Genomic DNA, 12,608 nt, shown 5'->3' with positions numbered 1-12,608 from the left:
AGTCGCTTCACTTGTCAAAACGTATTAAGCAAGTCCACTGGATGATTTGATTGTTTTATGTTGATATTTGAGTTGGTTATGTTAAACACACCCATGGAAAATTTAGCATCCACATTGGTCAACATTTTGCATATAAACTTTGGATTAGATTTTTGCAATCTTAAGCATTTCAAAACCTTAGAAAAAAAAAAAACGGCAATGGGTTGGCAACTACAATGAATTGGAGCAATTTTAGCATTATTATTATGCTCTAATAGCTGTGCGTTAATCCCATCTCTTGATTTTTTTTTTACAGTTGAAAATTGAAATAGTGCCACTCACTAGGGAGCTAAACGTATTACTGATTTCTATAGCAGACTCGCAGTGAATAGCCCAGTCGACGGTTCCTGGTTTTGCTTGCGACCGACAAGGCTACCAACCATTATTGCGGAAAAATAGAAAACTATGGTGGAAAATTGAGGGCTTGTTCATCAGTGAAGAGATGTTCAACAGCCTCATCCATTAGTATACATCAGGATGCAACTTAATAAGGTAAGGGTCGTTCCAGGCTTTTAATTTTATTTAAGCCGTCTGATATGTGAGATTCTCATTAAATTTACTTGTATGTTTACATCATGACATGAGATTAACCTGTTAGCCTCTCTAATTAGCTTGAACTGTACACAAATACATAATATTGATACATACAACATTAACAAGAAAATTATTGAAAACCAGTTTCCTCTTGTGAGCAACCTAAATTACAGACTACGAAGGATACAACCTAGATTAATGGCAGAAAATGTTTTCTGCTTCCATCCCCCAATTATAATCAGCAATTTTCATTCTTCAATTTTTGTTTTTTATCAGACCCAGCATTACCGTTATCTGCTGTAGCAGCTACTGCCAACTCCATCAACCTCTCATAATCTATCTCTGTTGATTTGTACTTCAACTTGATCCCTCCTTGAGTCCATGACCTAATGCAAAAAATGGCTTGTGTGCTATCATGTGGCATACAAAACCGTTGCTTATCAATCTCATCACCTTTACTGCAGAATAGTTCTTCAGGTGCTACTGAAGTAGGCTGTACAGCCAAAAAGTCCCTTGCCATTGTAGAAAGCCGAGGGTACCGCGTGCTATTGACCTTCCACCACTCTAGAACATCTGTTGGTATTGGAGCAGGAGTCTCTGATAGATACTGAGTAAGTTCATCAGTAGCATTGTTCAAGCTCGCCCTGCGCTTTTTTCGAGCAATTTCCTCTGCGAAAGAAACACTGCCTCCATCTTCAATCTCTTGACTACCATACCCACTTGTCATGGATGAAAAATGGCTAGAAGAGTAATTTCTTATGAAATGGTTTCTGGCTTCGTCTAGATAATTTCCTGTGCCAAGGCTCTCAGGGATGAGCTCACTTTTTATTCGGGGATCAAGAATTGCAGTCATGTAGGTGAATATGTTGGAAACCTGATTGTTGTAACTCCTGGCCTTCTTGGCCATTTCTTCTGCAGCATTTTTAAGCCAATCTGGGCTGTGACGAGACTCTCTGCATATGGTAATCATCTCAGAAATATGATCCATGAAGAAGAGAACTAATCCAATGGTTAGTAACTTGTTTGTGCATATATTATTGGTCGTTTTGTAGAAAGGCTCCAAATATCCATGCACGATATTAACTGCATTCTTTTCTGCAGAGCTAAGCACCATTCTACCACCTAATGTTTCATCGTACTTCCTTATAACACTATCCATAGACTTACCAGCCTGCATTGTCAATAAATTCCCAGTTTAGCATGACTTGTTACATCCATTTGTGAAGTGTAAATGTGTGTGTGTGTGTGTGGAAGCAACTCTGTCATATCTAATGAAGAGAGATCAGATGAAAGAGCAAGTACCTTGCACACTAGATCAAGCATTTGGTAATTACCACTCCACCGTGCTGAAGTTTCAAGTGGCAATTTCCAACTTCCTTCCTGATAAGCGGTAGTTATTTGAATAAAATCTTCTGCCATCTCTCCTGAGGAATTTAACTCTAATACAAACTCCCTGATCTTAGAGATAACTGGTTTTGTGGTTCTTAAGCCATCATCTATAATCAAATTCAAGGCACGGGCAGCACAAGGAATATAGCAGAATGGAGCCACTTTCTGACCATCTAAATCCTCTTTCAGGGTGTGGCAGGCATGGATGGCATTCTGACTGTTATCATGGGTGCAGGAGAGGACTCTATTCTCTAAATTGTACATCTTAAGAACCTTAATTAGGGAATGATAGATCTCAGAACCACCACAAGGGTAAGGTATATGACAAATGTCAAGAAGAATCTTTTGGAAGCACCAATGTTCATCTATCCATTGACAAGTGACACTCATATAGAATATCTGCTCATAAGAAGTCCAGAAATCCAAAATGATTGAAACCTTAGAAGAAACCTGTTCCAATGATGTCCTCACATCTTCTTGCATGCTCCTGAAAACTTCACGAAATACTGCTTTGTACTTGTCCCCTGACCAGAGCTGTATTGATGGGTTTAGAAATTTAAATGAGTTAGCCAACCACTTTTCCTCCAAAGTTGAAGGAGGAAGAGAAGCTAAAATGAGCCACTTAATGAGCAACCAATTCAGATGATCATAATCCACATTTGCTTTCCCCTGAGGTTGAGCTTTCTTGATCACAGTGATGGGTTGTGGTGCTGAAGTGGTGACTGAATCTCCAGACTTATCATATCCTGGATGCCGATTGCTGAGGTGCCTTCCCAAATTGCCTTCACCATTGGAGATAATATGTTCATAAGACAGTTGCTTTAATCATCATGTAGCCTGATGAAATTCATCAGATGATAGGACAAGGAAAGCAAAAGAAAGTGTAATTTGAAGAATCCTGTTCAGAACATACTACTTTTGATATGCAAGGACTATGGAGAATAAATTCATGATGCATCACTACAGAACTTGAATAATTGGGGCAAAGTTATTAAATTTTTCTCCACGAGATAAGTGGAAACAGAGAAGGCACTAGGAATTAACCTGTGGCAGTTGCAATAGAATAGCTCTGTCCACAAAACTTGCACCTCCGACTTTTTCCATCCGGAGCAGTCTCAAAATACTTGAGATAAACCGATGTCATTGTCTTCTTTCTTTTTGTTGGAACTACAGGATTTGCCTTCTCCGAAGTGCCCAATCCAATATCTATCGGATCAACATTTTGAATGATTGCCATATCCATCACTGATTTAGGTTCAATATCTATTCGAACAAGCAACAGTTAATTACAGTCAAAGCTTCATATGCTAAAGTGAGAGTTTTAAGGCAATAAGATGATTAGTCAAGTATAGGCAGCTCAAAATTCTCAATTTAAACCAAAAAAAACCCTGCATTCACAATTAGCAGGATTCCTTGTTCCATGGGCAAAGTCACTGAGACTATAACCAAAGCTGGAGCAGAGTTTGCATATACCAATTGCAATGGAAGAGAATAAAATGGATTTTAGATTTTTAATCTTTCAAAAAGTGAAACCCATGGCCATATATAAGAAAAGGAAAATAATGATAATAGGGAGTGAGAATTTGGAGTACCTTTGTAAGTTTTAAAAGCGTTATTTACATTCCAGTCCATTTGGTTTTCAGCTCTACCACTCACAGTTCCTGTCTATGACATATTTCCCATTACATGTATTCACAAACATTTGGGGAAAAAAGAAATTTGCTTAGAACTTAGAGTTTAGCAACAGCTAACCGAAGCATTACCTCGAAATTCATGAGAAAATGAAACCTTGACAACAACACAAATCCTTCCCTCCTTTTTATTTCTCTGTAGATTTCAAGTCCCAATTATGATAAGCAGAATCTGTAAACGCAAAAGAAAAGAAAAGGGTAAATTCCAAATCAAGAAAGTGTGATGGGGAAAATAGTAGCTAACGACAGTACCATTGATCACCCAATTCAACTGGGTATTTCTTCTTTCTTCTTCTCCCCCTCTCAGAGCTAGAAGCTGTAGCATTCATCAAGTGAAGAAGAAGCAGAACAGAACCAACAACAGTGAAACAGAAAGAAGAAGCTCGATGAAGAGACAAAGAGGAGGAGAGAGAGAGAGAGAGGGGGGGGGAAATGGAGGGAGATCAAATTATCAAAGCAAGGAGAGAGAGAGAGAGAGAGAGAGAGAGAGAGAGAGAGATTTGGCTGCTTAGATCTAATTAAGCCGGATCTGAGCCGAGCAAGGACAGTCGAAGAAAAAATTTAAAAAAGAAGAAAAAAGAGATCAGCTTTTTCAACTTTGCAGAGCCGCGACGCCATGTTTGGAAGATCTATCTCTCTTTCCTGTTTCTCTCCCTCTCTGTGTATGTCTCTCTGACGGCTTACTTTGACGCCATATGTGGGTGCGAGAGAGAAAGGGAGAGAGAGAGGCTCGGCTGATGGGGGGAGTGGGAGTGGGTGAGAGATTGGTCCAAGGAAGACAACCAACTCGAGCTGAGTGGCTCGGAGCGAGATAATACAATGTCTTTTAAGCAAAAAGCTTTGACTGACTCGGGTTAAATTTTTTAGCCAGCTTTGCGTTTTATTGTTTTATTAACGACAATATTACTATTAGTCCACTATATAAAAAATTTTATTAGATGATAACCGATTTTAAAAAATATATTAAAATGATTGTCAAATTTAAAAAAAATTAATTAATTAATTATTATATTGACTTAAATATCAAGTATTTAATATTTAATTTTTTTATTATAATTTTTGTAATAATTGATTACTTAATTTTAAAAAAAATATATTAAAATTTTTATTTTTTTAAAAAAAATTGTTAATTAGTCTCTTTGATGACATTTTAAAACTCTTTTAATTTTTAGAAATTGAGAGACTACTGAATAAATAGTAAATTTTATTTATTTATTTGGTATAACTTTTGTCTTTATTTTAATTTAATATATATTTATTTTCTCATGTAAGCTCATGTTTTTAGTTTGTAGGAAAATTCTAAAAATTTTCATATTTTGCATATTTTCTAAAACTTTTTTTACAAATTATCTTAAAGATTAAAATTATTTTAAATGCTAGTATTTTTATCAAAATTCTATTTAAATGATTTATTTGTATTATATTATATTTTATCTTAATATAAATTAAACTCTATTTATTTTGTACAAAATAAACTTCTATATAAAAGATATTTTCTTTTAAAATTATTTCAAAAAAACAAACCTTTTTCATAGAGAAACGTGTTATTTTTTTCATTATATTATACAAGTATACATTTTTAATAAAATAATTAAAATTTTAAAAATGTATTTTTTTTTAATTTCAAGATGGAAATTATTTTTTAAGATAATTTAATTTTTTTAATTGAAAAAATATTTTTCATTGACATATTTTTTTTTAGTTTTCATAACATTGAAAAATTTTTAAAATGTTTTCCATAATTTCGAGTGTTTTCAAATTGAAATTTGTAATCCTAAATAGGCGGCATCCTATAAACAAATAAAGCCTGATCCAATATTAAATGAATGGCCCGAACATTAAGGCGGTTATGGGCCGATCGTACAAACACAAATAACCCGATCCAGTATTAAATGAATTGGCCCAGAACACTAAGGCGGTTATGGGCCGACCCTATAAACACAAATAGAACCCGATCCAGTATTAAATGAATTGGGCCTGAACAATAAGGCGGTCCCTCGCGTGCGCCTACGTGACGATTACATAATGCATTTGCTATAAAATCCTCTTCATCGTCTCCAATTCTTTTCTGCCTTGTCTCTCTCCTGACAAACAGGTACATTCCCTTCTATTATTCATATTCTGAACAATTTATGTTTGGATTTACGGGTTAGGGTTCTGATAAAAGTTCAATTCGGTGATATTTTATTGAGCCGTTTTTTTTAATTACCGGAAAATTGTAGCTGAGTTTCAATTCCGAGCTAAAGTGGCAGCATGCGTTTGTATTTTTGTAAATTGATCTCGTAATTGTGTGGCGCTTGATTTCTATCTTATCTTGTTCTGAAATGTTTTTATTAAGGACACAACTGGTGGCGGTTCCTTTAGCATTGATGTTATAAATTGTTGAATGTGTTTCTTTCTCCGAATAATTAATTTCTATTAGATTGATGGAGAGGGAAAGAGAGAAAAGAAGAAGAAGAAGAAGAAGAATCTTGCATGTGAATGTATTAATTTGGCTTTTCAATATATGGGCTATTCAATTCATGAATCTTTGACGTATCACCTAATTTACATTAAAACATTTTTTCCTCTTTCACTTAAATTAGATTTCTTCCAGTGATTGTCTCGATGCTGGCGTTTACTGCGAGTTCTGTTGGAATCTTACCTCTAGCAGCTCCAGGTACGTTTCGTATAATTCAAACTTCCAAGCTTGGAAAATATAGAATACATATTTAGTGACTTATTTCCCTTAAATCTTACATTGGTGAGCAGGCTTGATGCTAAAAAACAACATGATTGTAGTTTTGGACACATTCTTGTGGACTTGATTAGGTTCATAGATTTGAGTGAGCTTGACTATTATTATAAGCTAGCCAAGTTTGTGCTGTTTAGGGTCAGTTATGGACTCCTGTAGCTTCAGTGTAGAGAATAAGTTAATGGATGGAAGTTTCTTGAACTGTAGCAAAAGATTTTTTTTTTTATGCCTATTTTAAAAAATTGTGACTGTCCTGAAATCTAAAATCTGGCTTAGTGTAATATTGTCTCCACTCTCCATTTCAAATGGTTCATAGAGGCTGTATCTTCCTTGAAATATTCAACTTACCAGCAAACTTCAATGATATGTGATAAATAAGTTTTGGGTGGAGTAGGGCTTTTGATGTAAAACTTTGTATTCTAGGTGTCATGGGTCAAGTTCTACTCTACCCAACAAAAATACATGATGGTTATCTGTGTCATGTTTATGCTGCGGTTAACTGGGTGTCAATGTGTTATGGATAACGGATAGACCAAACACATAACACAATGTTATTTGGTTCACAGATTAATTTCTCTTTTTCCTTTAAATAGTAATTTATGCATTTTAAATTTAAAACTATGGATGCAAGGGGTCAAGACAGATTTAATTTCTCTTTGTTGATTTTATATTAGTTTATGCAGTTAAAACAAGGAGTGCACGCAAGGGTCAAAAGGAAACAAGCTGTAGTCCCGTCAGTGTTTCCACTCAGCTTCAACCTTATGATTATCGAAGTGGGTTTAATAATATTGCTCTCAGTTCAATAGGGTTTGAAAAGCAATTATGTCCAATTTATGGAAGGAAACATTCCAATAGAAAACAGTCTGCTTCTATTACATGTTCTGCTATGGTAAGATTATATCCATACTCCTTAGCATGTTTTTATGATACTTGTTTCTTGTGATCTTGTCCATTTTTATTATATTTTCAACATGTGAAGTTGTAGTTTTCTTTCATTAACTTCGAAAATAATTTAATAGTTGACCTTTTTGCAGGTTAATGCTTTTTAATAATACAATCAATAATAATTGTGACATTTTATACTGGCTGTTTTGATTCTTCTTAATAGTTGTTAGCCGTTCCCCCTTTCCTTCATAAAAAGGGAATGATGGACAAGAACTTAGCTTTGAGATCTTGCTAAAGCAAGAAGCTTTTTCTTATAGCTCTTCTTTGTAAAATTTTGTTATGGATCATGTTGATCTATTTTGTGGGATGTGTAAATTTGAATAAAAATGAAGGGAAGTTACAATTCCATTACAATGTACCATTTCTGAAGTTTTTTCTGGCATTCAAATTATTTATTGATTATGTTATTAGTTTGGAAGAGAAATGTGGTAAAAAAAGAACTGCTCATTTTAGAAAAGCCATGTGTATACTAGCAAAATATTCCAAGCGATATACATAGGAATATTACATTCTTTTAACCAACTTCAAGGTCTGTAGAGTCAACGCATTGAGCAAGCGATATACATAGGAATATTACATTCTTTTAACCAACTTCTAGGTCTGTAGAGTCAACGCATTGAGCAACTTTGTATTCTAATATCTGAACTCTCTGTCCATCTCCTGCAGAATGCAAGATGCTCTGCTTCAGGCCAAACTCAAACCGTTACCCGTGAGGCACCAACGATCACAAAGGCTCCTGTACGAGGTAATTTGCTTAACTCGTAAATTGACAAATTGCATGGTGTAGCGTGGTAGGCATATGCTCTACAGCCATGACTTTAGCATAAGCCCCATGTCACTGTGAGGCAAGTTTAGCTTAGAATTACCAAGCTCCGACGTGCAGTATAACTGACTGGTGTAGCATTACCAGCTATATAACAACTGGAATCCTGGCTGCGGCCTTATTTTGAATTTTACTGAGTTATAAAATATAAATATAATTCCCCTTCAGTCGTAAGTTTTATATGGTTGTGTTAATAGTTTATTTTATATAAGCCCATTTGTTTGTGTAAATTCATGTATTGTTTAAGATGGGTAACAATGGTTGTTTGTATTTCAGAACCAACCAAGACCCCACAACTTGATGATGGGGGACCCGGACTCCCACCTGGTGGTGATGATGGTGGCGGAGGTGGCGGAGGTGGTGGGGGAGGAAACTGGTCAGGCGGATTCTTCTTTTTTGGTTTTCTTGCATTTCTAGGCTTTTTAAACGATAAAGACAGTGAGGAGGACTACCAGGACAGTAGAAGATAAAAGAGCACTTGAAAACAATATTTTTTTGATGCTTCGATTCTGACATTCTGCTATATTCTTTTTGATTGATTATTAGCTAATTAAAGGAATGAAAGAGATTAGTGATCCACTTGTAACGTCTTCTCACCAACTTCCAATGAAGTAGTTAAAACGTTATTTCAAGCTTTATTGTCACCTGGCTAAGCTATTTCAAGCTTAACCGTAGTTATGTGGTTTTTAAGCCTCTCCACTGTTTTATTGCATGGTATAAATATCAATCACTGCTTCATTGCAACAATTTTTTTACTCTTTTTGATCATTTGGTTATGAGATTAACACTTGGCAACTTCATTACTATACATGTGGTTTGGTTTACTGCGAATTGTCATGGCTCTATAGTTCCTACTCTTACATCACAGGCAAATCATAGGCTTTCCGAGTTTGCTAATCGTACTAACCTAGCTTTGAGAAGGAAATGATTGCTGAAAGCTGCTTCAAGACCATGACAAGATAAAATCTTTCAAAATTTTTGCTGTAAATTCAACTGTTGATCCGTATATTGAGGTGTGATGTGCGAAACAAGTCCAGATTCCGAGACATGTGCTGTGTGAGACAAGTCTGAAGAGCCAGAAACTGAAGCCCTTGTCGTGTTCGAAATTTGCTGTTGGCTGTAGCTAAGATTAGCTGAAACTGTGATTGAGATTATATCAAACTGGGTCATCCTTTATGAGGTTCTCTTCCTCCTTGACTTCCTCCATTTCCAAATAACTGCATATGGGTTTGGACAGATTGTATATGGAACTTTAGGTGGAGGCGTATCGGGGACCCTGCAAAACCCTCAAGCTTCAAGTTATGGCTACTATAAGTAATTTAAAAATTATTATTTCTGAACTTATTAATAATTTTAATCTGTTTTTGAATATGATCAAATTTAAATTATTTATTTTTAATAATCATGAAATTAAATTTTACTTGTTATGGGTATTATTACTAAATTCAAATTCATTCTTTAATATATGAAGATTGAATTCGACTCGTTGTCGTATATATGAATGGAGGATTGTAAACGAATCATTTAAAATTGCAACTTGATGGAATCTTTGCACTTGCTTGCTGAATGACCATAATACCCATAAAACCATGAGCTTATGTAATCACATAACACTGTATAAGAATGCATGAATGGATTTTAACAAAATGGGGAGCAGGTAAAAATATGATAGAAAATGACGAGAATCTTACTCTAATGTAGCAATCTCGATCTGTGAAAAGTCCATACTGGTTGAGCTGTCGACTGGTAGAGGCATTGCCCTGGTCCTCCGAGCTGGCCTTGCAGCTGGTTCTTTGATGGCTAATACTTTGCAATTGAATTTGCTTGTTATATTGCTGTGGGCCATTGCCAACCTACACAGTAACAGTTAAAAAAACAGTGTTAGAATTCCTTCCTTCATTCTAATGATAAAAGGTGTAAAAATTATTGAAATAAGTGATTCTTTTTCTTTTTTAACTGAGATCAAAAATTTAATTTTCACGAATGAAATATATATTTATAAAATATTTTATTTATTAATAAATCGACTCGATACAAATAACATAAAAAAAAAATTACTAAGGATAAATGTATTCATTTTATTTCCTAAATCGTGTGCTTAATGGGAATCGGAGAAGCTGAGTAGTGTTCCTTTTAAAGCCTTATACAAGTAAGAATTTGATTTCATAGGGCTTAAAAATTTGCGAAGGAATCTAGGATTAGGGGGAATCAAATATTGGAAATTTTGAGCAAAATTTAGGCAGTTTAGATCAAGACAAGGGGAACCATGTCCATAACAAGGTAATGGAGTCGATGGGAACCACAGTCATCATTCACCAACCATTACTGACAACTGCTACGGACCATTTCCAAGGTGGATCCCAAAAAGCTTTTTGGCTCTTTCATTACAACTGCTACGGACATGTCACGTGCTGTCACTGTGGTGGTTCATGTCTCATGGGTCACTGGTCTGGTCAAGCCACTTGCCGTCACTCTCAGGCAGCAGCTGCTTTCAGGGTAGGGGATAAAATAGTTCATAAATGCCTAGGTCAAGGTAAATGGGCAAAACCCTAAAACTTAGTTTGATGACAACATTGCTGCTATGCTGCTACTATAGTCTTCTTTTAGTTTACATAGATTATTTTTTGGGAGATGAATTTTTAAAAAGTGATTTAATTGGGTTATTTCTTGTTGCAATAAAAAAACTAAAAAATAAGAAATAGTTTTAACTTTTGAAAAATCAAAATTCTTTAATTGAGTTATCCTATTAAATAAGACCGTCCAACAACTCTCTAATCATATCCAAATTAACTAGGATTGAATTGAATAACTCTTGTAGAGTCTTTTGAGGTTTGAATCCTTCTGCCCGTCAAAATATTGAATGGAATCATTAAAAATGAAATGGTTTTATTCCTAATTGTGTAGTCTGGGATTAGGCTAGCTACTAGGCCTTCAGAAAGATGGGGAAAACAAAAGTTTGAGTTTTTTAAGACTTGGGAACTTGAACAGAAGCTTACTTGTAGAGAAAGCTCTGATGATGGAGTCCAACAACAAGAGCAAAGGCACCCATCTCTCTCACCAAAGCTGCAATTGTCCCTCCTTCTTGATCCCCTTTTGTTACTATAATTTCAACATTCGTCTGTGCAAAAAACACAATTCTGTGAAATGGAGATCATCATCAATTGCAAATCCTCTCTCTCTCTCTCTTTCCCTGTAAATATATACATAAGAAAAATAGTTGCACGGTATATATTACAAGATTACATTAAAGAAGCTGTTGTTACATATATCTTTGAAGGAGAGAGCCAACTGGAAGCCATTGAGACGAAGCAGCCTCAACTTCTCCATGCTGCTTGAATTGGAGGAAGATGAAAAGACATGAAGAAGAGTTAGAAAATCTCCAGAACGAAGGAGATTGTGAAGAGCCCATTTAAGAGCTGTTCTTGCTGCCTCTACATCTTCTACTACCACCACTATTTTTCTCACATCCATTCCTTTCATCTCTCTCTCTCTCTCTGTGACTGTGTGGATGATCTTCGACAAATTATCTCTCTCAAAGTTCTACGAGGAGAAAAAAAGGATAAAAGAGAGAAAGAGTTCTGAGTTTCTTTTTATGGAAATCTTGATTGCTTGCCTCATGAGTCTTTTCTATCTTGACTCGCATTGTTTGATTACACTAGGGATAAATTCAGCTTACAATATATCAAGTTACAACCTCCATCATTTGAACAATTATTTTCATTTTTTTAAAATGGTTTTGAAAAGAAAATTAAAATATATATATATATATATATTTTTTTATTATATATATATGACATAGTTCAAGTCATTTGTGATATAGTCCTTAATGTTTAACTAAAATTATAATTTAGTCCTTTTTTTTAATGAAAAACAATTTAATTTTTGATATTTCATTTTATTAATAATAAATTAATTTTTAAAAAGAAAATAAACTATTCTTCTATTTAAATTCACTCGACTCTATTTGGAACTATTCATCTTACAATAGAAAAATTGCAATGAATTATATAAAATAATATATGATTTTTTTAAAAAAGAATTATTAAAAGTTTTGAATTTCTTTTTTAATGTCTGCAAATACTCAAATATCCTAGTAAAAACTTGGATGAAAAGTGGTAAAAGATCATTTTCAATAAAGTTTTATTTTAAAATCATTTGAAATATATTTATAATATTTTTTATAAGAATTCATACAATTATAATTTAATAAAAATAAAATTATTATGTATAGCAAAGATTATATAACTTATATTAATATATGAAAAATTAAAAAAATGTTATAAATAATACAATAATGATATTTTATAAGAATATCATTAATATTTTATAAGAAATTATTTTTTAACTTCTTAAATTTTGTCTAAATTAATTCATGATTCTCTGTTTTTAAAATTAACAGTTTAGTGTAGTATTTTGATTACGTGAAATTTAAAATCCTTTTGGTAGATATTCT

At 34.1% G+C, this 12,608-nt stretch overlaps 3 protein-coding genes across 7 annotated transcripts; 1 reads left to right on the top strand and 2 right to left on the bottom strand.

The window, feature by feature from the left end:
- Window positions 1-620: 620 nt before the first annotated feature.
- Window positions 621-4,452, bottom strand: LOC110615913 (zinc finger BED domain-containing protein DAYSLEEPER). Of its 3 annotated transcripts, none has more exons than XM_021758124.2 (6): window positions 3,906-4,452; window positions 3,726-3,825; window positions 3,555-3,627; window positions 3,007-3,225; window positions 1,876-2,744; window positions 621-1,744 (listed from the first exon to the last, which is right to left on the bottom strand). In XM_021758124.2, the coding sequence occupies exons 2-6, from the start codon at window positions 3,735-3,737 to the stop codon at window positions 812-814; spliced, it is 2,106 nt and encodes a 701-aa protein (XP_021613816.1). In that variant the 5' UTR covers window positions 3,738-3,825; window positions 3,906-4,452; the 3' UTR covers window positions 621-811. The 3 variants fall into 3 exon arrangements, with proteins under 3 accessions (XP_021613816.1, XP_021613817.1, XP_043812364.1); XM_021758125.2 differs by having other exon boundaries at window positions 3,555-3,623; XM_043956429.1 differs by lacking the exon at window positions 3,555-3,627.
- Window positions 4,453-5,666: 1,214 nt separating this feature from the next.
- LOC110614429 (protein YELLOW LEAF 1, choloroplastic) lies at window positions 5,667-8,787 on the top strand. 3 transcript variants are annotated; one of them, XM_043957163.1, is made up of 5 exons: window positions 5,667-5,748; window positions 6,250-6,312; window positions 7,071-7,276; window positions 7,999-8,077; window positions 8,432-8,787. In XM_043957163.1, the coding sequence occupies exons 2-5, from the start codon at window positions 6,261-6,263 to the stop codon at window positions 8,623-8,625; spliced, it is 531 nt and encodes a 176-aa protein (XP_043813098.1). In that variant the 5' UTR covers window positions 5,667-5,748; window positions 6,250-6,260; the 3' UTR covers window positions 8,626-8,787. The 3 variants fall into 3 exon arrangements, with proteins under 3 accessions (XP_043813098.1, XP_021611651.1, XP_043813097.1); XM_021755959.2 differs by having other exon boundaries at window positions 5,669-5,748; window positions 6,239-6,312; XM_043957162.1 differs by having other exon boundaries at window positions 5,679-5,748; window positions 7,062-7,276.
- An 85-nt stretch (window positions 8,788-8,872) lies between these two features.
- Window positions 8,873-11,834, bottom strand: LOC110614428. The gene is made up of 4 exons (XM_021755958.2): window positions 11,399-11,834; window positions 11,152-11,273; window positions 9,847-10,008; window positions 8,873-9,431 (listed from the first exon to the last, which is right to left on the bottom strand). Exons 1-4 carry the CDS (start codon window positions 11,633-11,635, stop codon window positions 9,329-9,331), a joined length of 624 nt encoding a protein of 207 aa, XP_021611650.1. The 5' UTR covers window positions 11,636-11,834; the 3' UTR covers window positions 8,873-9,328.
- Window positions 11,835-12,608: the final 774 nt, after the last annotated feature.

The sequence above is a fragment of the Manihot esculenta genome, chromosome 5, assembly GCF_001659605.2.
Source record: "Manihot esculenta cultivar AM560-2 chromosome 5, M.esculenta_v8, whole genome shotgun sequence".
Taxonomy (NCBI): Eukaryota; Viridiplantae; Streptophyta; class Magnoliopsida; order Malpighiales; family Euphorbiaceae; genus Manihot; species Manihot esculenta.
This window is presented reverse-complemented; position numbering and strand designations above follow the sequence as displayed.